Genomic DNA, 27,482 nt, shown 5'->3' with positions numbered 1-27,482 from the left:
ATGATATTCATGAGTGTGCGTAAACATCTGACCACCACTGTATAGAGATTTAATTGGCCGAAAACTAAGGTATTCACAAAAGTCTTGCCAATCTAATAATTAATAAAACATCACTTCATGACATCAAATGGGGTAAAAGAGGAGCTTTAATCTAAAGTCTAACAAAATGTGTGAGATTTTCAGTTCGGAAGTCACTGAGCATATAAACCTATACCTATAGCAGGTTTTACCATCCTCCAAGCCCTAACAAATAGTAAACGCCAAATTATACCTTTGCAAAAGAAAATGCTACCTCCTTGACAACAAATCCAAGTGAAGTTGCATTGTATATGTAAAAAGACATTAAATGTTGATGGGTACTTGTTGGCCGTTCCACCCCTCAGTCACCCATACATTTTCTGTCTCTGAAATGCAGTTTTGCACAGTCGGGCATGAGCTAAAGCTAAACTCACCTTTTTGCCTTATTAACATTAGCAGGGACAGGCTGAGGAGCTGCAGTCACACTTAGACTAATTCCCCTATTCCTAAGAGGGCAGTAGTGATGTATGAGGGGAATGAGATGGGAGGCACAGGTCGACTGGCCAACACTGTCACCATCACACAGTAATGAGATCTCAGGGGGAGGGGGAAAATAGAGAGAGATTCCTCAAACTCCCCTCTCACATAATATACTAATTGGCCTGCACAATATAGGTAAAATGCAGGAAGTTTTAATGACATTATTAAAACAAATTTCCCTACATGCCTCTGACAAATGTCATTAGTCAGCTGGATTGAGTGTCATGCATGGTCTCAGCATAATGACTGATCATGTATTAGCTACACAATGTGGGGTCTGGGTTAATTTCCCAGACTAGGAATATCTAGGCACTACATGAACTAGGTTTTTATTCTAGTTTGGTGAAGGAGTATTTGACCAGTTTGTTCAGAATCCTGATTTTAAACCTTTCCAGCAACTTTGGGGCAAATTTTAAAAAAGAAATCATCATTTAACAATAATGCCACACCTTCCTGTTGCAGCTAAAGTGGGTTTTTCCTTGCAGGAAATCTTTTGAAAGGATATTAGAGGAGTGCAGAATAAAGTCCACGGATGGAATTACATGTTCAGGAGCTAGATGCACATTTTTCATGTGCCTAAAAGTACCCATTTTTTAATAAAGTGCATTTCTAATTCCAACATGAAAAAACAAAACAAAACCCACTATGTTAACTAATGTTTTCATATTTCATCATTTATATTCTAAACATTGTTTGATATATTCACCTCTCTGTTATATAAATTGCACATTGACCGTGACTTCTGGAGTGACAAATATGAAGGCTGTAGTTTAATTTTTATATTGTCCTCAAGCATTGTGTGCCTGTGTGTGTGTGTGTGTGTGTGTGTGTGTGTGTGTGTGTGTGTGTGTGTGTGTGTGTGTGTGTGTGTGTGTGTGTGTGTGTGTGTCATGAGTCTGGAGACAATCCAGAGGCTGAAACTATGTGGAAGGCACTTTGCAAATTACATTGATCTCTCCCTGGACCTGCCTCCTACCTGCTGCTCATCCTAATGCCTGTTTTACAGATGGCTGGGTGAGTGGGGGTGGGTGACAACGACTTCTTTACTTTTTTTTTTTTTTTATGTCTCCTGTTACTTTCTGGTTCTGTCACTGCATTTACCTCCTCTTTCACTCTCCTGCATTTGCTGCTTTTTGTTTCATCATTCACTTTCCCTACTTCTTGTCCATCACATACATGCAGATGTCAACCCACAGCACCATATGATACACTTACCCTCCCACTAATCATTTGTATTACTGACATGCTTTCCTCTGTCCTGTCCTAATTACAACATTATTAAGTTTCACGGTGAGGAGCAGCAAGGCCGACGCAAAGTGTGGCTTCACTATGGAACACGGTGGGAAGGTCAAAATAAAGCATGGTTTTTAACCCTGAAAAATGATAGAGTAGATAGTAGTCCTGACATTCCCTTTTGATATCCGGCACTTTCAAGGAAATTACAGGAAAGCAAATAAAAGCCCACATCCTCACAGGCGGCATATATCGCCTATTGGGGGGGATGTCAGCTTGTGCAGCAACAAATACATCCAACTGCAGCACATTTGCCGGAATTTTGTTGAGATCATGTTTAGGTAGGTTAGAATATCAAAGCCTAATTAGGCTTAATGACTCTCCCATCTCTTGGACAGCAGCCAAGCATATGCACACAGTCTAAAAAATTACACGAAAGTGCTCCATGCAAGCCCATAGGGTCTCTTTATTTACAAATCAAGCTGTAGACATGAGCAGGGCTGGGAGTTGAGCTGTATTTTAAGACTTGAGTCCAGAAGTACAGTATATTATGAGTAGGCAGCACCAACTCTGAGCAACAAAACACATTTTGAGAAATAAACCTCAAATCCTCAAACGCTTTGTAATATAGAGCTTGTTATCTCCTACACATACACACAAAATTTTTTAAACCTGAGTGTTTTGCTCTTTGCTGATAAAAAAAGGGACACATTGAGCAATTAACTCTATTTTACCAAATCAAAAAATACCCATAATATGTAACAGGCAAAGTGCAACCTTAACACCCAGGCAAGATATACCTGCTATGTCTTTGTGTGTGACTAAAGATCTCTTATCAAACAGATACCCTAAATAAAAAACTTCCTGATTCCTCAGATTCTGAAATGTAATATGTTTTCTTTCTCATTGACTGGTTGGCTAAAGTGAAAATCTGATGTTTCTGCAGCTCTGTTGGTGGATCCTAGCAATGTTTGTGGTATTTTGGTGACCTCAAGCCACAGCACTCCTCTGGACTGTAAAAGCTCTCAACCCTCTAACGAGCCTTTGCTGCTACGATTGCCCTGCATGGCCTAGAAATGGCTGCCCCGTTTCATCAGCCCTGAAAATATGCATTTCAGCAGAATTCATACTGCGCCTTGCTGATTGGACGCATGAACACGTCATCTACCCGTGAATAGGAGATTGATTTGACATAACAAAAAAGCACAAAGTGACTCTATTTGACCCACCACCGACTTCTGTTTTATACAATAAAATACGCAATATTCAAAATGTACACTGACTCTGACAACTTACTAAAATTAAGCATCTTATTAAGGTTAGACTGTTGTCAGGATCCTCCAAACTTAACATGTCTTAATACCTCTTTTTAAGACAAATGAGACACAGTATATTTATAGTTAAAGAATACAGACCATATTTAAATATGGAGGTATCAATACTAAAGTGTCCTAACCACAGAACCTTTTTAAGAGCCAACAGGGAGAAACTCCAGCAGCTGGATTGTAATCTCTCATCTGATTTAAGGAATACTTTCCTAATGCGCTTATTATCTTAACTTCTAGTTTCAGTTGCTATGATTGTGCAAGGTCCATTTTCTTTTTAGTAATATCCATACCTGACCAAGACGTTAAACCCAAGACAGAAAAACAGAACTTCCCACAGTTTTTGTAAAACGTGTTTTGCTTTGCTGACAAATATGTGCTACTGCAGACCAAGTAGTGCTGCAACTTGAGTCTTCGGTCTAATCTCTAGCAGGCAAACAATCATATCTTTAACATGCTTGCTGAAGTGAATGATCAACACTTCTAAGGTCTATGTGTAGATTTAATGGAGTCTATTACAAAGAATTGTAATTTCCATAGCTATAGATATGCAAAGGTTCTGATATTTTTTCAAATGTTAATTTTTGTGAACCTGAAAACAAAGTGTTTTCCTCTGTATGCTGTTCAATTGCTATTATATGCAGGCAAACCAGGAAACATGCCTGGCAGTGCAACAGGTCAATGGGGAGCAGGGTGAGCAGCGAGGGGAAAGAAGCACACGTGGGCAAAAACTGTCTGAAAATGGTCCAGATTCAATTTTCACCATCTCCATGGCAGCTGCTGCCTGGTTAGAGGATAGGAAGGAGGAGCGAACCACATGAACCGTGTTGTAATGAAGCATGCAACCTATCTTCAGAGGATGTGGCAAGGTTTTTTGTTTCTGTGTCTGTGTGTCAGGTGGGATATTCCAGGGTTAGGAACTTACCTCTGCAGATGGTGCCATTTCCCACGTAGCCTGGCTTGCAGGTACACAGATGTCCCCTGATGGTGTTGGTGCAGATGGCGTTCTCATCACACAAATCCTGGCCGCTGGCGCACTCGTCATGCTCTGAGGGAGAAACCGACAGAGAGGAACTTCACATAGAGAATAGAGTGTGTGTGTGTTTATGACTTTGCAGTGTGTGAAAGATGGAGGGGTCATTTCTTTTTGAGCCGAGAGGCCACCCAATCACTACGCTCTGAGAGGACAGTCAACCGGCTGCTTGGCTCAGAATGAGAAGCCATAGCTGAGTCTTTCTTCTGTCAACAGCCACCTCTCTGAGCAACCATGTTTTCAAACACCAGTTATGCTTGGCATGCTCAAAATGGACTTGAAGTGGATTCTCGAAGGTGACTTCAAACAAACACAAAAGCTCGCTTTCGTTCCAAGCCCGCTTTTACTTAAAAACTACCGCCCATGGTGGAGAGGCAACAGCTGACACATGGCAGGTGTACTGACTAATTACTGAGCATCAGAATTAATTAGCCTAATGATGTTGGCTTGGACACTGATGACGTGCTAGACACAATATCGAAAATATACCATCTCTTTACTTTAACATGTAAACACTTTGAGTTTTCCAGAAAGAGAATCCTTGACTCTACTAGTTGAAAACAGTTGCTTAAAGTGTTGCAGCATTTGTACGCCAACATGGGACAGAGTGATTAGACAGTAGGCTAACAGCATGGGCTGCTTCTGTTTTGTTCTCTTTCCCACTGCCAGAAGAGATCTTTTTTATTATGAAGACAAAGCAGAAAGAAAAAAAGAAAAACAGTTTCCTTTTCCACCCGTAAAAACTCTGCCAAAAACCTGCTCACTGCAATCAACGCTCTGCATCCCGGCAATGAGACAAGGTGAATGTCCCTACCGCTGAGTATGTGACAAATTCAGTACAAGAACATTATCACAGATAATGCGGGGAATATAATTAAAGCATGATATGGCCAGAACATATATAAGCCGTCTCGAGCAGGGCTGTCAGACTCATTGTAGTTCAAACAGAGCTCGGTTTGATCTTAAATGGGCTGTCAGATTAAAACCGGGACAAAACAGCATGTTTTAAAAGTGTGCAGGAGCACAAGTACATTCTGAGAATGAACCAATTTAATCACTTTGTCTAAGTCTTGATTTTGATCTTATTTTTACTGCTGTTATTGCTTTATTGTTTTCATATTTATTAGTGGAGTTTGGAGGCCTATAATAATAGATTGCATTTATATAGCGCTTTTCGGGGCCCTCAAAGCGCTGTACAATTCCACTATTCATTCACTCACTGGTGGAGGCAAGCTACAGTTGTAGCCACAGCTGCCCTGGGGCAGACTGACAGAGGCGAGGCTGCCATATCGCACCATCGGCCCCTCTGGCCATCACCAGTAGGCGGTAGGTGAAGTGTCTTGCCCAAGGACACAACAACCGAGACTGTCCGAGCCAGGGCTTGAACCAGCAACCTTCCGGTTACAAGACGAACTGCCAACACTTTGAGCCACCATGTACCCCACCTCTTGTCCTATGACAGCTGGGATAAGCTTCAGCCCGCCCATAACTCTGAATTGGATTAGTGGAAGAAAATTCAATGGATGGCTGGATGTATAGTTGAGTTTAGAGTTACAGCAGCCCTGCTGTGCAGAGAAACCTGAACCCTATGGCTCTCTAGGAGGTTTGGTTTGTGCACCTTTTCCACATTTTGTTTGACATGTTACCCTCCTCTTCACAAAGCCATCCTGTGCATGGGATTAGGCTGTTTAGTGGGCTGTTTATGGCTTGAGGGCCAAATGTTTGACACTTGGATCTAGTACTTACAGTCGGGGTGACAAATCTAGTCCCTGATTGCGTTCAATATATCAGTTTAGAACAATATGAAGATATATTCATGATTGCATTTGTTTTTGTGATGTGCTCTAATTTGTCAAAACTATTTAACAATATGATGACCAAAACAATTGTCAGCTTAAATGTGTAGCTCTGAATGAACGAGTGGAGGTGCACTGATCCAATCACAACACAGAAAGTGGTCTTACAGCAGCTGATGATGATGACAGCAAGCATGACTTCTGTCATGTCAAACCCTTGAAAGAGAAATTATTGCCTTATTCACTCATTCTTTGACTCAAATAAAGTGGCAAACAATATTCTATGACCGCAAACTGAGACAATTTTTTGTAATAGAAAACTTGCAAGGTCAGCATTATGAAAATATGGACAGTTTTGTTAGAATCGTGAAATGCTGACTAACTAATAAAATAGTAAGTGCTGCGAGTAACGTACAATCTCAGGGTCGGTGTTTTATATTCTGCTGGGTACCATGAACTGCTCTCTTGACTTTTATATGTTTGCTCTTAGATAGAGGCCTGGGGGGAAAGGAAAGGGATTTAGTACTGCAGGCAGTGCATGATTAACCACCACTAAGAGACCTTCCACTAAACGGGAATTGCATTTCACTTCTCTGGCAGCGTAGTTCAAATGTAACTGCATAGCTGAAGTTTAACTTTGGACTTTTCACATCTTTGATGGTTTGCTGCATTTGCTAAACATAAAAAATATTTTTATATGATACAAAGTAACACAGGTAGCTTTTGTGGTAGCTTAGCAAATTATGAATGCACCATATTTTATTGTAAAAAATGCTATTTTTTGGATCTGACCGAGCTACTATGGTAGTGATTTCTGTATTACAATGTAGGCTTTTCTGGTTTGTCGTCCTTTTTGACCCGAGTGACTAAAATGTAAGAAAAACAGAGCCCCATGGTATATTAAAGGCATGTGAAACTAGCTATAAACTCAACACCATGAGTTTACTTAGAGTGTAGTTCTCATCGGCCATAAAGACAAAGACTTCACCAATGAACAACAGCAAATTTGATTATGACACTATTAGTGGTTTTAAAATATTTACATTTGTTATTTTATGATCTGATGCACTGATCTTGGCAAGTCAGCCCCCTGGCAGTTTCTGTGCTTACTATGCATTTCCCTCTGGGATCAATACAATCTTCTTATTCTTATTTTTATTATTTTTTTAAGAACAGCTCATCTGTAGTCCTCCAAAAGTAGGCTAACTTAACCACGTGCAGGATATTTTCAAACTTAAGCTGTATGCTAAGGAGAGATCATTTTTCTTTCAATTTGAAACAGAGAATTTCTCCTTCTTTGTAATGTGTTTCATAGTAACCTGTGTGGTTCAGAGACCTGACAGGTTACCTCCATGAAACTTGGAGACTAGAGCTTCTCTCAAATCCTAATAAAAAAAACATAATGAGGGAATACTTCCCAGTTTTCCCCCTGTTCCATTCACAGCAGAGCTCACAACAGACCTGCTGGACTCACCAGTGTGCTGATGTATAACTGCAAGTGGTCTTAGTTGGAAATCACAGCTAAGGCTGTTGTTTACAGCAAATCAAACTGCAACGTTTATTAGGACCTTTCACCCATACCTATTCTCCACAAATTAATAAACCTTGTGCGTAGCACACATACAATATATTATTTACGTTTATTTAAATTGCTGATGTAACATTTATGCACACCGATGTGCTCAAAAATTCTAAAACTGAACCTAAAGTCACAGCACAGTTTTTTTTTTCAAAACACTATAGAAGATTTTTGTGTTCAGTTCTAAAGGAGCCAAAGGTGACACTTGTAACATTAAAAAAATGTTCAGGTGTCACAGTTAAGCCATTGCGTTATGATATTGAGGCAGCATAGACAGGTGAAAATGCACTAGAAAGCAGAAGCTTCTTACTTACTATGAAATGTCAAAAGACCTACCGTGAAAAAAGGCATATATTTTTATCTCTGCTACTGAGGTGACAGATACATTTCTGCAACAGGAAAGAAATGTCTGATTGTCGTGTCACACTGTTAAAAGCAAATGAGCAACTGCTTGGCTGAGCTCCTGTTTCTTTAAACCGCACCGGCATGCTGCAGCATTTCAAAGCCACAGAATTAACATGTTACACACATGTTACACTAACGAGACCCACTCTGACAGGCCTGTGTTACGGTTTATCTTGGGGCATCATAACCCGGTGGTTGCTGTGTAGTTGAAAAGAACTAAATTATAACAACATGAAATGATAATCACAGGTGTCAAGTCAAAAATCACACCAAAGTTCCTAAAACTGGGTGAAAGTAAGAAGCTCAAAGACCATGGTCACTGTCATACCCATGTAGAAGGTTGGGTTGCCCAAATAAAATAACTTCTTCATTTATGATCATGTATCTCTGAGAGTGTTCACCAGAGAACAGAAATAAAAACACTGATATTGATTTGTACTGGCAGATATATCTGGAGATTACCTGGAACGCAGTGAAGTAGATGTGCTTTTTAAAAGTAAGTGCAGAAGGAATTGTGGTGGCAGATTTCTTTTCTCATGTATTAATCACATATTTAATCATATCACATTAGTTATAGTAATACCACTTTCTCACTGTACTATAGTAAGAGCACTCCTGTCACTAGTTTACATGCATGTGGAATGTTAACACAGTGAGGCCATTGTAATGGGAGACGTTAAACAGATAGTGGGACTCCTTCTGCTTATCAGGGATGTAAATCTTTAGGTGACAGCCAAGCAGAAAACAAGGTCATAATTCTCTCTGTGAGGGAGGCGGTATAGCCCCCCCCTAAAGAGGGGCCGACATGTAAGGGTTTTTGTCAGAATTCCTAAGCATTTTTTAAACAGTGTGGAGTGAAGAATTTTCAACGCAGCATTTCTGGACATAGTCATTTTGTATGAAAAGCATAAATTATATATATCTATTTGCACATGATAATTTCAGAGAAAAAAAACCCAAACAAAAATTACCAGCTTCATATTATTAGCCACCTGAAAAACTGACCTTTTTATTGAACCTTAACACAAATCACTGCTGTGCAATTATTTAACTTCAACTGCGTAATCTCAAAGTTTCATCAAGTTAAAAATGAGGGTTATCTTCTGATTTACACACAGTATCATAACTTCAGCACGGGTTTGAGCTGTCACTTGAGAAAGCATCACACCAAAAACAAAACCAGTTTAGACTTAAGAAAAAAGAATTGTTGATGGTTACAAAGAGGGAGATACGCAAAGTTATCACAGTGTTTCCAAGTACCAAGAACTAGAGTGAGAAATTCACAGAAAGCCAGACAAAACAAACCTGGCAGAGGTAGGAAGCAAAAGATTTCAAAGGCTCTAGAAAGGAAACTAGTGAGAGATATGTCTAAAGACAATCACTACTGGGAGGTCGCAGACCAAAAAACCTCCACTTCTGCATAAGAGACATCTTTAAGCCAGACTGCAGTATGTTTAACATAACCTGGAGAAAGGTTATCCATACGGGAAGAGGAAACCAGAGCTCTTTGCCCACAAGAAAGCAAAAAGTAGGGAGAGGCATATAAAAGACATATAACCCAAAGATCACGGTCCATACAGTGAAACATGGTGGTGGGATTATTATTATTATTATTATTATTATTATTATTATTATTATTATTATGTGGGGATGGTTCAGTGCATCTTTAAATGAGAATCTCATCAAGCTCTTCTAGCACGACAACAACCCAAAAAGTACATCGATCCAAGGGAAGAACCCTGATTTTGTGACATTACTTTAGATTCTGTGAAGTAAAAGTAAAATAATGTAAGCATCTAAAATAAAAGTTGTGTTTAAAATTCCTTGCTCTATTTAAAAGCACTTGGGAGAGAAAGAAGAGGACCCAATATATAACCTAAAGGTACTCCACAACTAACTGGGTACATAGATGCCAAATACTGTCCAAAATAGAAAGAGAAACTCTTAACTGAGAAATATGACTGGAGCCATTTAAGGGCTTTCTCTCTAATGCCTACAACACAATTCAAAATGTGTCAGGAGAACGCCATGATCTACGTCGTCAAAAAGCATGATGGCAACAGAACTACTAGCATCAACAGTTAAAAGTGGGCCATTAAAAAAAATCATAAAAGGGTGGTTTCTGTGCTGCGTTATGAATTGTTGGAATGATGTCTGTCATTTATAAATGTGAGATTAATTAATCTTTGGCAACATGTTATTGATTTATGTCCTACTGCTGAGCTTATCACACTGATTAAGCTTTAGTGAATACATTTTCAATTAGAATCTAACATGATTTAAGATGATTATAAACAATACATTAAAGAGCAGCCTGTGACGGTGCTGTGGTGGGAATTTACAGCCCAGCTGCACTGCGAAAATATCTTTTTATATCAACTGTGTCTTTAAGTGCCAGTCAGTGCCCGGGGCTCACAGCACTCAAAAGATGCACACTCCCTCAAACGCACTCCTCATTAATATGCAAACGCTTTGGTGGGAGTCATGACTAATACATTCCCCTTAATTAATGAGTGGTGCTCATAAAGCCCCGAAGCAAGTCGGCAAAATTATTTTGCTTTTCTCTTCCCAAGGATTTCCTCCTTAGGTTGAGCTGTAAAGTGGAGGTGAGTGCTTGTGGTATGTGTTAGAGTTTATGTGAAGGGATATGAAAAGTAGTCGACATTGATGGCAGGAAGAGTCGCGTGATTAAAAATTCAGGGTTCTAATAGCTGTGAGCTAATGGCGGTGAGAGCAACACAATCCACACTGATGGACACAGCTGCTTATTAAAGCTGTTTAATGTCTGCTGGCCAGTTTAAAATTACAAAGTGAAAGCCAACACTGACAGATAATGAGTAAGTGAAGAACTGATAAGCTGTAATAAATCCTAAAACACACTTAAAGGCTCTATTTCTGCGGCATTGGGATGGCGAGTTCGAGAAACCCTTCTGAAGTGACCCTTTGGGGGTTTTGTGGTCTTTAAATTTCACTTTGCCTGTCTGTGCAGTGTTTTTGTTCGACTAGAACAATGCTACAGGTAGCAAGGGAGGCCAAACAGATGAGAGGTTCATTCAAATGAGGCTGCGGAAAGCTAACTGTTGGTGGAAATCATGCCAGAAATTGTGCTGAGAAAAGAAGCATGTCCCCTGGCGCGAATTCAATTTGCTGCCAATCTGATGATTGTATCAACAACAGCCAACAATAAATTGTGTATCAAAAGTATTTACATTTACAGCAAGATTTGGACTCATTGTTGCACTTCCCTGCAAATCGAAAAAAGTGATCACAGTTACCTGTTATTGACAGCATTTTTCTTTTAAAATTCTAATTTAATTATTTAATATCTCATCTGTGCTGGTTATGACGACTTTGTATTTATTCAACAATAAAACCCTGCGATCCTTTTCAACTTAACTCCTTCTGTTGCAGTCTGTGTCTAAAACAGCTGCTTCAGAAAGCCTACACAGTCTGTGCTTTGCACTTACTGAAATAGAGCCTTTGCTCTTTAGATTTATTGTGCGTTTTTTGCCCCCAAAACCTCGGGGACTTCTTTGTACAAGAGTACAGAGAGTAATGTCATATATATTTCTAGTGCCATTACACTGGAAAAATGTGGTTGTGGACCTTTGACTACCTTCTACTGCTATGGACTGGTACTTAAATAGTGATTTTCTAGTCTTCCCACTCAAAGTGCTTTTATACTACATTCACACAGTTTTGTTTTTTTAAATTCTAGTCACTTCTGTGCTTTAACCCATCGTGCACACTTATACACAATCATATACATCAGGGGCAATTCTGGGGTTCAGTGTCTCACCCAAGTACACTTTAGCACGCAGACCTGGGGAGACGTGGGCTCAAACCACTGCTGCCCTCTAGCTGGTCGTGTGAACGAGCATAAACAATTTTTGTTGTACATGAAAACAACATTCCCGCATCCCAGATGGTCCAATTTGTTATACAGTTGGCAATGTTTTTGGCTTTTCTGTTTCCAAAATTTCTGGCAAGGTGACCATGCTTATACCATATACAGTTAACAAGAGAACACTTGCAGTGTGTTGCTCATACCTGAGACATTTTACTGTAGTCAGAAGCAGCTCTAGTGTGGAAATAAAACCAGCAGGCAGTGGAAGCTGCTTATTTGCTGGGTCTTTTTGTCAGCAGGGGGATGAGCATGCACTGTTTTGAGGTCACAAGAGGCTATAAACCTGAACGGCTCACTCTGATCTCTGCTTTCCGAGTTATGGAGAAAGGACAGAAATGTGACCCTTTTGTGGGAAAACATTATTGTGCATAGTGTCCCCTTTTTAGAGACTCAGTATAGGGTTTTGATGGCTAATTTTCTGAGTTCATGGAACAAGAGTTCATGAAGAAATAAATGGTGATTTGTGCAAGGTTTGGGGTCTATTTTTTAACTGGCAAGACTATTTGGGGTTTCAACAATTTTAAAGTGGAAAAATGTAGAAGGGTGCCATTAAAAAAAAAAATAGACAGCCAAAGGGATTTCAGCTCTCAGGTAACGTTTACCAAAGTCACAGACATTTAATAGGTTTGGACTTGGTGATTACAACTCCTATTAAACACTCCTCAAACCTTCTCTCAACAGCAGCCACTTTATGCTCTGAAATTTTTAATTGTTGATGCCAACAAAGCAAAAGACCATAAAAAAGCAAGCACTTGGCAACAGTGGGAAGGAAAAACTCCATTTTAACAGGAAGAAACTTCTGACAGAACCAGTCTCATCATCTGCCGCGACCGGCTGGAGGTGAAGGAGGAACCAGCAAGAGTAACAATAACTGTGCGAAGTTTGAACAAGACTGCTACAACTTTTGCATGGAAAGGCTCATACGTGCTGAGGTGTCAGTACCAGTTGTGTCTTACATTCCTCAAATGTTCTGTATATTCTTTGAATTTTATCATTGCACAGCTAGCCTATGTATCAGTCTTCACCAGCTTCTTCCATGTTTATTTATTTAGTTTTTAATTGCAGGTATATCCTGCATGCCTCTTCACAAGTCAAGTCTATTTTCTTGTGACTCGTGCATGTAACTACATGAATTGCATACTGAGCTATGAGTGCTGCCAAAAAGTGCTCGAGTGCACAGCAGGCCTCTGGATGAATGTTCTGTGTCAGATGCATGAATGACTTTTAACTGATGCTACTTTTGCTGCTGATGCTGCTTTCACTATGCAGCTGGTGTGGAGGTTTGAACCTTCTGTCTCGGCACTACTACTTTTTTCTTGTGTCTGCCATCAAAAAGGAAAAAGTTAAAGTAGTAGATAAAAGTTTTTGGCAGCAGTTCACGACTTCATAAATACACCTTGCATTGAGTTACTACACAATAGAGTTCTTTAGACGTCACTAACAAATATCACTGATTAGAAAGACGCTAAAATCCTTCACGCACAATGGAGGGATCAAATAACAGAAAAAAAGGATAACTTGAATTACTTTGGTAAAATTGCGTTCCATGTGCTCAATAAATCAACATCAAACAGTAAATGAACAACCGAATCTTGACTATCACACAGCACTCAAAATGGACATCCAAGGAAATACTTTTCATACTGGTTGTAATCAGCCTGGAAGCTCATAGTAGGCTGTTTTCTCCTGGGAAATCGTTTTGTGCATCTACTTCTAAACCCTACCCTTTTGGACAGATTTTTGCATTGCAGAAAAAGAATCCTGACAAAAAGAAAACACAAATGAATTCACAATGTATGAGAGTTCATATGATCTCCAAAGCATTGGCTACTCTGCTACTGACTTAGAGTTTTTTAAACTATTTATTAGCGATTAATTTAACTGCATTTTAATATAATTTCCAATGCTCCTATTTTGTTAAGCTAACACTGACTAATATGGGAACTGTATTTTAATGTATTGTGGCAACTCTTATTCACTGATAACCATCAGTGGTCAGTTATAGTATCAGTTACAATATACAGTATCTGTATATAGTATTTGTTATAAAAGAGTTTATTCAGTACAAGAATCTGTTCACTAATAAATGTTTCACTGGAACATCATAACACTGGTGTAGTGATTCTCCAGGAGACAGCAGCTTAATATGAGCATGCTGCCCATCTATATCAGATGAATCTAATTAGTGATGATTATAGAGTGATGTGGTGTCAGATCTGGACATGCTGAGGTGAAATCCCAAAGCACTGGGCTAATGATGCATAATGGCTGATCATCAGGGCCATGGACAGTGGCCGCAGCACTCACGGAGACTTCTGTACTGTCAACAGATGCTAATAGGCAGATCAGAGGCAGAGGTTATTTTCTCATTTTGATAAGAAAATAACATGTTTTTCATCAAAACTAGAGTTATTTGAACAAAAAAGTGAATGAGTCACAATGGCATGAACACTAAACATTTGCATTATTTTAAAAATCCACATGTAGAGTATTTCCTCTTACAAAGAAACAAATCTTCAGGGAGGCCTTTTTGAAAATGGAGACTGCCAAGTTAAAAACCTGGTGCAATAAACCTGAATATATCCATGATCTAAACGTTATCAGGCTCCACATAAAAAAAAATATCAGAAATTATTTATAATATGATTGTGTGACTTTAAAAAGATTGAAAAGACTAAGAGCAACTGAAAATCAGTGGATGCACAGCTACAATGGTGATCAGGTAGAACAAGTTACAGGACTACAAATCACAGTTGCTGTCCGAAGGTGCTCTTTAGCACAAACCGCATGATGAAACTTTAAAAGGCCTGATGAATAAATACTGGGGGCAGATTCTTTAGTCAGTTGAGACCATGACACATTTGCTCAGCTAGGATCCATCCTGCTTACTGTCACTCTGGCCAGCACTCCAGTGAATGCATAGTCCTGACAGTGTAGGTGGGAGTATGATGAAATGGGGCAGCATAAGTACAAAAGGTGCTGGAGTGATGACATTTACAGATGGCATCATGAATGCCTGTTGGATGTACCAAAATGCTGGCTGACAAGTTGAGTCCCAATTTCGCCTTCGCAGAGGAAGAACATTCAAGCATGATAATGATCCAAAGCACACTGTCAAAATCACACAACAGTTTCTGAAAATGAAAAAAGGGAAACTATGACATGGGCAGGTCTCGTGACATAAATCCAGCACAATACCTTTGTGGTATTTTAGACCCCTCTGGCAAAAATGTCTGTGAATAATAGCAGAACATACATCTGAAATGCAGTGTTTATACAGAAGAAGGACTCGCATACAGGAGACCTGGACAAGGCCGTAGATTGTTCCCAACCCATCAGCAGGACTGGTATCTGCTCCTTTGTGCAAGAAGGAACCGCTGCCAGAGATACAGAATGACCTCCCACAGGCCACTGGTGTAACCCAACTAATCAAGCATTCAGAAACATGAGATGTCCTTTAGCAGGCTTGTTCTCTGCTCACCATGCCGCCTGATTGGCATTTCCAAAAGAATACCTGAACTGGCAGGACCACCACTGGCTCTCTGTGCTTTTCACAGATGAGAGCAGGTTCACCCTGATTACGTGACAGACATGAAATGGTCCGGAGAAGCTGTTAAGAACGTTGCACTGCCTATAACATCTTTCAATAGTGGGTCCTAGGTTCATCCTGGGACATGGCATTGCTTTCAACACCACAAGGTTGCACCTGAGACTGCCTGGGTGCTCAGTGATGGTATGGTTCAGCTCTGATAGGAGATCCCCCAGGACACCATCCATTGTCTCGTTAGGAGCTTTACAAACTACCGATTCACATTTTAAGTTGCTACAATGAAATTTCGGTAACATGGCCTAGCCTGCCGAATCATTTTTTCACTTTGATTTTTGGGGTGTCTTTAAACTTGGCTCACTGTAGGTTGATAATTTTCATTTCCATCAGACAATGTGGCATCTTTTCATTCCTAAAAATCATTACCCAGTTCACATCAGGATAGATATTCAGCATGATCTTTTCCCCCCTTATTGTGATCTCATTGTGTTTTCTAAGTGTTCCAATACTTTCTTTTTTTCTTAGCAGTTTATATACACGATGAGCCACGTTCTTTCTTCAAGACTGAGTGGGCACTGTTCTGCTGCTATGATCTCCAGCATCAAAGACCTTAGACACACTCAGTTGTAATTAGTGTTCACGGTGAAGTGAAAGCCCACAGGCCCTGCTCAAAAAGCTCAACAAACTGACTAAAATTAAGGCTGGCAAACTGTAAGCAAACTAGATCAGCCATAATGTCATTGAGGATATAGTGTGCAGCACAGTTTTACCATATTTTCAAGATTTTAAGATGATTTTGTCACTTTGATAATCAGGTGAGAAGTTTTTCAAATTGTTTTTCTTTTTTGCATTTTATATATTTAGTCTTTATCCTTCAAGCTCGGGTCCTGCGCCAAACCCATGCTTCTGCACAGAGATCTCGGATGTTGTTCCTGGGATCTGCTGGAGACACTCACCTACCTTGGACCACTGTCCTAGTGTCCTATCTAAAAGTGTGCCTTCACCCTCCACATCTTCTCAAGCTCTCAATATTCAATTCAATTCAATATTCAATTCAATTTTATTTATACAAATCACAACAGTTCCCTCAAGGTGCTTTATATTGTAAGGTAGACCCTACAACAGGGGTAGGCAACGCCAGGCCTCGAGTGCCGGTGTCCTGCAGGTTTTAGATTTCACCCTGTGTCAACACACCTGAATCAAATGATTAGTCCATTACCAGAGGAGGTAATTTAGCCATTTGAATCAGCTGTGTTTGATCAAGGACACATCTAAAACCTGCAGGACACCGGCACTCGAGGCCTGGAGTTGCCTACCCCTGCCCTACAATAATACATACAGAGAAAAACCCAACCCAACCCAACCCAACCCAATCATATGACCCCCTATGAGCAGGCACTTTGGTGAGAGTGGGAAGGCAAAAACTCCCTTTTAACCGGAAGAAACCTCTGGCAGAACCAGGCTCAGGGAGGGGCGGCCATCTGCAGCGACTGGTTGGGGTGAGAGAAGGACGACAGAACAACAGACATGGTGTGGAAGAGAGCCCTTGCTAGTTCTCAATCTTCTCATGTGCCTTCTTCCTGATGTTGCTATCACTTGTAAATCTACATCTGTCATTTTCCTCTGCTTGTACGCCACTACTATGTCCGGTTGGTTAGCCATCACCAGTTTGCTCGTCTATATCTGGAAGTCCGACAGAATCTTAGCTTGGTCATTATCAACCACCTGAGGGGGCGTGTTTAGGATACCAGCCACTTCTTCTCTCTGGCAGACAATGTCAATAGCAGCTGGATGGTGTAGTGGTAACACTACCCTTTGGTGGTGACCAGGGTGTCTGTATCCAGAAAGGGTGCCTAGGCTAGTAAAACTAACACCTCGTGATTCACTTTTACTTTACATAATAAATTTCTAAAACATGTCCTCATCTCTTAAGCTTCAATCGACACCTCGTTCAGTAATGTCACGCTGAACACTTCAGTAATGTGAAATTTAATGACCAGTGACAGGCCCATAAAACAGACCAGAGCATGGCAGAAATTTCAAGGGTTTTTTCATCTTTTTTTTTCCTGGCAACACAAAGTCATCAAGCTCACTTTCCGCCTCAGCCTTGCTGCTCACCTTGACAAGATTCGAACTCAGCAGAGATCTGTTCCATGTCACAGGGGAGAAATATTGACTGCCTGTCATAGCATTTAGCTTTGAAGGACATGGATTCCCTAAAATATGTTGCAGAAAATTCCCTACTTGTCTGTGGTATTCTACCTAGAGTTCAAGAGGCAGTTTACTTTTTAATTACAACTTTTGTTTTGATAATGCATGCAAGTCATATGTTTTTTTTAAATGATTTCTTGGACTATTACTATTGTTATATTAAATGAAGCAGTTTGTGCACCGTTCCCCTGCTTGGCCTTCAACAGGTTGGGAAATGATGCACAAATAATATTCTTTTTCCATAACTTTTTTTTTTTTAAATCCTTTTTTTCCATTTCCATTATGCATTACATTCCAGTATAAGACCGGTAATGCATTAGTAGTCCCGATCACTTATGTATTGCAGTATATTACAGTAATGGAAGTTGTACAACCTCTATCCCATTTTCTTTTCTGTCTGTCCTTGTTTCTTTCTCTTGTCTCTTTTCTTATTTTCTCTTGAGGCCAGGTCACTGTTCCCATGCTCTCAAACACAATCAGTATCAAAGTCACTAGTCCATTGACCCCCTCTAATAAACAGGCACCCTCCTTAGGGTCTAAGAGCTGTTTTTCCTTTAGAGGAGGCATGCAGTGGATCAGTTCCCCGTGTGTCTGGTCAAAGTTATTAAAAACTGCACAACTGTTCTAAAGATCTAGAAAGAAATCATAGTATATATTATAGTATACACTACACTGGAAACAAATGGTACACCTAAAACACAGCTGCGCAGCCATGGAAACGCCACGAAGCTCCTTGCACACAGTTTTTGTGCAGATGTTAATTTCAGAGGTCGTTTGGAACTTTTATCCATTATGCAATGGGACTGAAAAGACAGAATTTAAAGATCAAGAGGTCTGTCCCAGTACTCCCACGTCCATATAGTGTGTCTTCCCCCCCAAATAAAATACACCACTGGTACTTCACTATAATTAATGGGGCTTTAATTTTATTTTCACATCATATAATGTGTTATTCACCTAAGTTGCATTTGCGTGCAATTATTGACCTCTTACTTTAAAACATAAGTGCTTCACATCATGCTGGATATAGTATGTTTGTGTGCACAATGCACCTGACCGCACAGTTTAAATCCTTTCTGTGCAATAGCAGCAGCTCATAATTGAAATACCCAATGAATTACACAGCTAAAGGCAATAAAGACATTCAGGTTGCAATTCACATTAATGAAAGCATGTTCCATTAATGTGCTCTGTCAGTAAACATCCCTCCCATGCATAGTCACAGTCACATATTATTTTACGCAGCTCGGTCTGTATTCAGCCAAGGGAACAGGAAGACAATGCATCAAAGAAGAAGAGACAGTCTTGGAGAAAAGGAGCATAACATGATTACAGACATCACTTTGGATGGTTGTACAGTCTGGTGATGAGCAAGAAGAAACGCTCCTTACATTGAACCTTCACAGCGAAGCTAAATATAAACACCAGCTTTCTCAGAGGGAATTACAAATGGATGAAAGTGAGGAGTAAGGGAAACTTTTCTGGCCCCTTCCCTGCTTTCCCAAACTGCGTTTGATGGGCTTATTAAATTGGCTGGTGCCTGGCCAGTTTAACAGCATGACCCCTATTTTTGAACGTTTAATATATACAGGGAGAGTTGCCAAGGTTTTCAGGCTCGTCACACCTGGGCTGCACAATCATTAGATGTATAATTGGAATTCGATTTGATTAAATTTTCATTAAACATGTAATGCATCTTGGGGTGGGGGAGGGAGGGGGGGATGCAGCCTTTTCCATTGCTGGTTTTAGAAGAATATATGTGGCAACTGATGCATGAAATTAATGGCAGCTTCTTTTGGTCAGCCATACAGCAACAACTGCGCAGATTATGAACAGCAGGATTGATTAATCAACAAGTATTGATTATTAGAGTGCAGATGAGGACAGAAGAGAAATATACATGTCTTCATCAGCATGCTGCTTAGCTGATGAAGCTTTTTTTTTTAATGTTATTTAAGTTAATAATGTAAAAATAGCACCACTTTTTATAAGATGAAGGAACAATAGGCAGACTAATGATATTGGTGAGATTTTTTAAAAACATACTTATATTAAAAAAACTGATAAAAATGTAACAATTTCAAGCTTGAAATCTTTCAAGACTGGAGATTTCTGTAAAGTGGAAATATTATAGTGCTTGCAAGGTCTGCCCTGATTGTTTTAATGTCATTCCAGGCACAGCTTATGCTTCTCAGAGCTGTCATTAGTCGAGATAAATGTTTTCAGATGAGAACAAACAACAAAAATTCATTTAATTTAAACAACAATATCATTTTTAACATAAAAAACATTGTTGCAGCTGAATTTTACTTGTAGTCCTTTTTAAAAAAAACAAAACAAACAAAACCCTTGAGTTATTGGATCTGCCATTATTTACCTCACAGAAGCTAATGTAAATCAACTGATTGCAACTAACACACTAACCAACCAACCTGATAACATCAAGTTCTCTACTGGCATAAGAGCGCACTCTTCTAAAAACTTTAACTTAAATCCAGCTTCACAGAAACTTTTAAATCTTTGTCAGTTTATGAGAGCAGGGCTCAATGGTGTACATTGGCCTTTATACATGTACTGTTTCATGTCCACTGCGAGCCTTATCAGCACCTGCTTAATGCAGAAAGCAAATCATCTAACACCCAGAGATTATAAGTGCAAGTATAACATAATTATAAAGTGGTAAATCATAACATCCTTGTACTAGCAAAACATTTGAGCTCTTGTTCACTTGTGAAGTTCAAACAAATGACCTTAACTATACTCGGTTTTGTTGTTGTGTTTGATTCCATTAGTGCAGCTGGGGTAACAAAGGGATTAGCAGTCATCCATGTTACCAGGACAGAAACAAACCATAAGGACTATAATAACCAAAGCAGCCAATCTGTAGCCTAGAAGTGTCACTAGGAACATTTTGTTTGACTGCAATTAGCATGTTTGTGCTCACATTAACCAGCATACAAAAGCAAGGAATGAACGTGCTGAGAGCTCACAATCAGAGGTGCCCTGAGGGAAAAAAAAAGACACCACACTCACTTTCTAGCTACCTCTTTGGTGTTCTAATTACAGCAGAAAAGCCCCTGTTAGCTTAGCACTGAAAGAACATGAAAGTTACTAAAAAGCATAACAGAGACTACAAACAAGGCAACACAGGGACATGGTCAAAGGAATGCCTAGGGTCAGTGATGTTTGTTTATTCATTTTTTTGCAAACTGAAAACTTGTGTGGTGATATAATACATGGCGGACACAAGTTAAGACTTTGTGTGTATTTGTGTGTGTAAATATATGCTCACTGGCCACAGCTGAACAGGTACACCCGTTTAACTGACTGTTAATGCAAATATCTAAAGAGCCAGTCATAGAAAGTTCAAGGTGAGCATCATAATGGAGAAGGAAGGTCATTAAAGTGATTTTTATTGTGGCATGGTTGTTAGTCCCAGATGGGTTGGACTCACATACTGATCTATTGGAACTTTCTGACATTACCATCTCTGGGGTTTACAGAGAATGGTATGAAAAAAAAAATACATCATCCTCTGCGGACCTGCTCTCTCAGTAAAAATGTTTGTTCATGTAAGAGGTCAGGTCAAGCTGGGAATAGGAAGGCACAGGTAACAACCACTCATTATGACTAAAGTATACACAAGAACATCTCTGAATGCACAACACTGGACAACAGGATTGGAAAAAACATAGTCTGGTCTGATGAGAATTTCTGCTGTGTCATTTGGATGCCAGGGGCAGAATTTGACATAACGAGAAAGCACGAATGGTTCAGGCGGTTGATGGTGCAGTGGTGTGGGGAATATTCTCTTGACGCACTGAGCACACCACAGTCTACCTGAGATCATATCCATCCCATGGCCTTAATGTACCCGTCTTCTGATGACTGCGTTCACGAGTATAACACACCATGTCTTTAAGCTCACATCCTCTCAAACTGGTTTCCTGAACATGGGAATGGGTTCACTGTACTCAAACAACATCCAAAGTCACCAGATATCAATCCAATAGAGCATCTTTAGGAACTGGAAGTTCACAGCATGGATGTGCAGCCAAGAAATCTGAAGCAACTCCATGATGCTATGCCGTGTCAAGTCAATACTGAAAAAAATCTGTGACGAATGTTTCCAGCACCTTGTTGACAGGAAAAATTAAAGCAGTTTTTTAGGCAAACTTAGTATGTAGGGGCTGGTGAGTGTAAGTACCATGTTACAGCACAGAAACACTGCATACGATCCATGCAAGCAGGTGGGTTAGTGCGGGTACAGCACCTTTTTTAAAACATATGGTTTGACTGACAAGTGATCCCTAAGGTGTGGAGTGTGAACACCAGTGATAATGACAACATTATTTTACAAATCATGCACATATAATCCCTCCTACATCAAATGCCCTTTAAATAGGGACACCAGATGTTATTTTGAACATTCAGGCAGCAGGTAAACATCCCAGACTGCTTTAGGCTGAATACAAACTTCGAGAGGGGAAAGTACAGAAGCCTCACACTTTCTGCCACCTCTCTTTCTCCCTCCATTCTTCCAGTGTTTCTGCAGAGCTGCTTGCTTACTTCTATAGAGGTGAAATCAAGTGGAACCACAATTACCTTGGCCTCCTATTGTTTATATGGTGCTGTTTTCACAAAGGACAATCCCCTCCGCCAAGCAGGAGAGAGACAGTCGAGAAAAACAAAAGCAAAAGGTTATACATGTTGTGTAAGGGAACTATAGCCAGTGTTCCTCCAAGGAAGGAGCTGCTCATATTGTAATACTAAGGGTGGGGCCTGGAGTAAAGTAAGCTTGTGGTCTGTGTGTGGAAGAAGTTGATTGATGCATCATGTCTGTTGAGACACATGTGATACATCCATGAACTCTGTCCAGAAGCAATGGCAGGAAGAAGCAAACAAACAAACATGCAAGAGTGAAGGACATTTTTCATTTGCAGTCCCTCTCTGCCTCATTTCTGCTTGGAAAGTATATCTGGTAATTCCTTTTAGCATTTGTTTATTTTTTAATTCTTTCACCTTCCTGAGAGCTTGACAGCATCTGTAATTAACAGCTCAGTCACACTAGAGCAGGGGTGTTGAACTCCAGGCCTCGAGGGCCGGTGTCCTGCAGGTTTTAGATCTCACCCTTGGTCAACACACCTGAATCAAATGATTATTTCATTACCAGTCTCTGGAGAACTTCAAGACATGTTGAGGAGGTCATTTAGCCATTTCAATCAGCTGTGTTGGTTCAAGGACACATCTAAAACCTGCAGGACACCGGCCCTCGAGGCCTGGAGTTCGACACCTGTGCACTAGAGTAAAAACAGCAATGCAATCTCATTGTAACTACAAAAAAATTCATGGATGCAACAACCGCTGGACAACCACTTGCAACTGTGACCTGCATGACTGGTGACTTGCATGACTCGTGTTTCCAAACTTGGACTGGAATCACTTTCAGACAGATTGGAGAAGAACCACGGTTCCCAAGTAGCTAAACTGCCATCCTACATCAACTACGCCATTACTTAAGGGTGATTGTGGCTCAAGAGTTGGGAGGTTGCCTTGTAATTGGAAGGTTGCCGGTTCGAGCCCTGGCTCGGACAGTCTCGGTCGTTGTGTCCTTGGGCAAGACACTTCACCCGTTGCCTACTGGTGGTAGTCAGAGGGCCCGGTGGCGCCAGTGTCCGGCAGTCTCACCTCTGTCAGTGCGCCCCAGGGTGGCTGTGGCTACAATGTAGCTTGCCATCACCAGTGTGTGAATGGGTGGATGACTGGATGTGTAAAGCGCTTAGGGGTCCTTAGGGACTAGTAAAGCGCTATACAAATACAGGCCATTTACCATTTTTACTTGCAGAGGGATTTTCCTGAGCGACTTCCTCGCTAGCCAGACTGTATTCATGGTGGTCCTCAATATAATTCAGCTGCTTCTTAAAAAGGAACACATCCACAAACTCTACCAAGCAACTGGTTAAAGCATTTGGCGATTTATTTATCTGCAAATATTTGAAATAATATTTGAAAAGGAGAAACGTATAAATGGCGAAACACTGCTTCCATTATATTTAATAATTAAAGTTCCACAACTGCAAAGATTGAAGCTAATTTGCAGTTTACTGAAAAGCTTGGGTTCACTTTCTCCATGCTAATTGCCTGATAGAGTAAGAGACAAGAAAAAAACTGGTTTCCAGTTTTGTGTCTCCTCCTCAATGCAGTTGCAGCAATATCATTACCAAAAACCTTTTAAGATCTAGACACAATGCAGAATAACAATACAGATTCCAGCACAAGCAACCAATTACACAAGCTAAAGTGCAATCACATTAACATTGTGAAATATGAGCAGTCACCACCTTAAGCTGTGAACGCTAACTCTGTTTTACATCCATGCACAAGATCTGACACCCCCGGGGAGAAGCTGAAGGAAAAGCAGGAAGGTTGAAAAGGGAGACAGCGAGACGATTTATCTCTCCCAGCAGATGCAGAGAGTGCTCCTTGGGCTCCCAGTCAGCTGCCAGGACAGTTTACAAGCTGCAAAATGGATTGATTGTCCATGGATCCTTGTCCCTGCGTTGCTGCCAACTGCGAGCTAATTAAAGAACACTTTCTCTGGAGGAACACTGAGCAGCAACCAAGCACATTCTATTTACTCTTAAGAAAACATGCTTCCCTAAACAAAAGGATCAATCTGTAGCCTGCAAGACACAAGTTACTACAATGATTTCTTTTTTACTTTGAAATCATGAATAAATATACATCTTTAAAACACATAGCAATAGGAAAAACATTCGAGCAAACAGGGATGACACCCATTACCTCGGTATTGTCAGTCTGCCTTTGCAGGTGCATGCAAAATGCACAGGGCAATCTGTAACCTACCTAATGGAAAGAGAGGAACGTTTTAAGCAAGCTATGCTAGAACAGTAGTCAGTGCAATGTATACTGTAAAACAGCTTTAAATCTACAGATCTACATTTAAATGGAGCATTTGTGCTGTTAAAAGTGGGCATATATTTTGCTGAAGCTGCTTCCGTACTTTGTCCTGACATATACCTCTGAGAAGGTCGGGGAACAATGCTGTTATACGTTTGTTCTTTTTAATCAAAAATATATAGGGTAGAAAAGCCATTAAATGAATAAATGGCAGCAATCAGCCATTCTTATTCCATCACACGCTGAGCTTTAAAGCTTTAAAAAGACAACTGCTGAGGCATTTATCAGTTTGCATTCACTTCTGTGTTTGCTTTAATTTCAGATAATGTAGTAAAAGTTTCATCAGGACAGTTGCAAAGCAGCAGTGCCTGGTGGCTGATGGACACCAACATGCATTTTTTTAAATGCATGTGAATCATTTGACCAGCAGCATGAGTCAGTGTGAAAGCTGCAGCAAATATTAAGAGCTACTGACACACATGGGAATCATACTATTATCTGGACCCAATTACGAGAATCACTCATTCATTTTTATTGTGTACTCTCCTCAAGAGCAAAATGTAAACAAGCGCCTTCACTAGGAGAGAGAAAAATCGAGCTGTGTCAATGTCCATGTCCAACTGGTAGATGGACATTGTCCTTTTCATTATATATATTTACCTGACAGCTACAGACCATTCCATTTTAGTCCTGCTTGACTTATCTGCAGCCTTCGATACTAATGATCATGCTACTTGTATTAACAAACAAAACTGGGTTGGCATCACTGGTAGTGCTCACAAATGATTTTCTTCTACTTATCAAACAGATACTTCAGAATTCATATTAATCAGCGTATGTCCTCATCTGCACTGCTAGTATGTGGAGTCCCCCAGGGCTCAGTCCTTGGACCAATTCCGTTTTCTTTATATGCACCTATGGAATCTCCTACCATTGCTATGCAGATGATAAACATTTATAGTTTGGCAGCCTCTCCTGCCTCAAAGAATGTATTTAAAATGCATTCATCTCAATTCCTGTTAAACTGAGGTTCTGGTGCTTGCCCCAGACAATTTCTCTAAGGAGGTTAGTGATGTAATCATCACTCCCCTGACCAATAACATGAACCTTGGTATCTGTTAAAAACCTTGGCATCATCTTTGACCAACACCTGAATTTTGAAAACCAAAGGTCACACAGTCTTGTTTCCTTCATCTCAGAAATATTGTAAAAATCAAACCTTTACTGTCATTCAATCACCTTGAACTTTTTGTTCACACTTTAATTTTCTCCTTGATTATAATAATTCAATTTTCACGTGTGTCTCTCAGTCCTCCATAGCTCATCTCCAATTAGCAGCCTTGCTGCTGCATTCTGCACTAAGAAAAACTAGCAGGCGGTCACATATTATACCTATCCTTGCAATCCTTCACTGGCTTGCAGTGAAATTTAGGATCCACTTTAAAATTCTGCTATTAACATATAAAGCTCTACATGGACAGGCCCCTGCTTATATAACAGAGATTCTAAGACCTTTTCAGTGTAGCCGGCCTTTCCCATCATCTAAACAGTGTCTCCTAAATGTCATTCGCTTTGATTTTAAAACCAGAGATCATGCTTTTGAGGTTGTTGCGCCCAAACTGCGGAACAGCTTTCCTCAGTGAATCGGTTTGGCTCACTCTGTTATTTCTTTTAAATGACAGCGGAAAACTCATTTTTATAGGTTAGCATTTCCTTAATCTTCCCCCCTTCATTTTTGGCCATAGTTTGCAACAACTTGTTGGAATTCGTGTTTGCCAGCATGGCTGATTATGTGTCTGTTTATGTGCCTGTATGTTTGAACATATACACTTATCTTAAATGTGTGGCTTTTATTTGAACTGTGAAGCACTGAACTCTGTTTTGAAAAGTGCTTTACAAATAAAACTATAAAATAAAGTAATACAATTATAGTTATTATCTGTTGTAGATTTATATTTCATGATTTCATGATTTTTCTGTTTATGGTTAGGAAAGAAGCTTTAACCTTTTTACCGTTATGCATAAAATAACATTATATGAATAATCTGGGACATTTTAATTCGTGGATCTCTTTCCGGGAGAACTAAATTCAACAGATGTTACAGAGTCACGAGTACAGTCACCGTCATTTATTTTTGTGTGTTGCTCTTTACTGTATCTTTGCAGCAGACAGACCTGAAAAGGTGGTGAAACAGCAGATCAGACAGCTAGCTGCTTAGTTCAATATCCAGATTGGCAGCATAAACCCCTTGAAATATGGTATGTATTTGAACCATAGTCTATATACTAAATATAGACTGTGACAGCGACTGTGACATCAACCCATTTTTTTGAACTTGACAATGTGAAGCTTCAGCATTAATCTCACCACCACGTTAGTCTTTTGGATCCTGAGGCATGAAATTTAGATGAACAGGTGGATTTCTAAATTATCAGCTAATACTAACAAGCTTGGTTTGTAAGCGGCATTCTGCATGGTTCCAATGACACACTCATATTGGTTATTTAGTGGAAGCTGTGGAAGACCTCCTGTGTGGTACCGGTACCAAAGACCTCCCATCCCAAGGACCTCAGCAGCTACAGGCCGGTAGCCCTGACATCGCATCTGATGAAGACCCTCGAGAGGTTGGTTCTAAACCATCTGCGCCCCCTGGTGAGGTCTTCATTGGATCCGCTGCAGTTTGCTTACCAGCCTGGCATTGGGGTGGAGGACGCCATCATCTACCTCCTGCACCGAGCTCTGACTCACCTGGAGAAGCCTGGAAGCACTGTGAGGATCATGTTCTTTTCTCCAGTGCTTTCAACACCATCCAGCCACAACTTCTGAGAGACAAGCTGGAGCTATCGGGAGTGGACCACCACATGTCCCAGTGGATACTGGACTACCTCACAGAACACAGTATGTGAGGTCACAGGGCTGTGTCTCTGATACGCTGGTCTGCAGTATAGGGGCCCCACAGGGAACTA

General features: G+C 40.2%; 1 protein-coding gene across 1 annotated transcript in view; it reads right to left on the bottom strand.

The window, feature by feature from the left end:
* The window catches only part of LOC120742314 (protein kinase C-binding protein NELL1-like), a 287,587-nt gene that overhangs the window by 62,222 nt on the left and 197,883 nt on the right, over positions 1-27,482 (bottom strand). Inside the window, exon 14 of the mRNA XM_040045578.1 lies at positions 4,042-4,164. Within this exon, the coding sequence (XP_039901512.1) occupies positions 4,042-4,164 (123 nt within the window). The remainder of the gene's footprint in view (positions 1-4,041; positions 4,165-27,482) is intronic.

This window comes from Simochromis diagramma, unplaced genomic scaffold (genome assembly GCF_900408965.1).
Source record: "Simochromis diagramma unplaced genomic scaffold, fSimDia1.1 OVJJ01000079.1, whole genome shotgun sequence".
NCBI classification, from domain to species: domain Eukaryota; kingdom Metazoa; phylum Chordata; class Actinopteri; order Cichliformes; family Cichlidae; genus Simochromis; species Simochromis diagramma.
The sequence above is the reverse complement of the archived record's forward strand: the minus strand, read 5'-3'. Positions and strand labels throughout refer to the sequence as shown.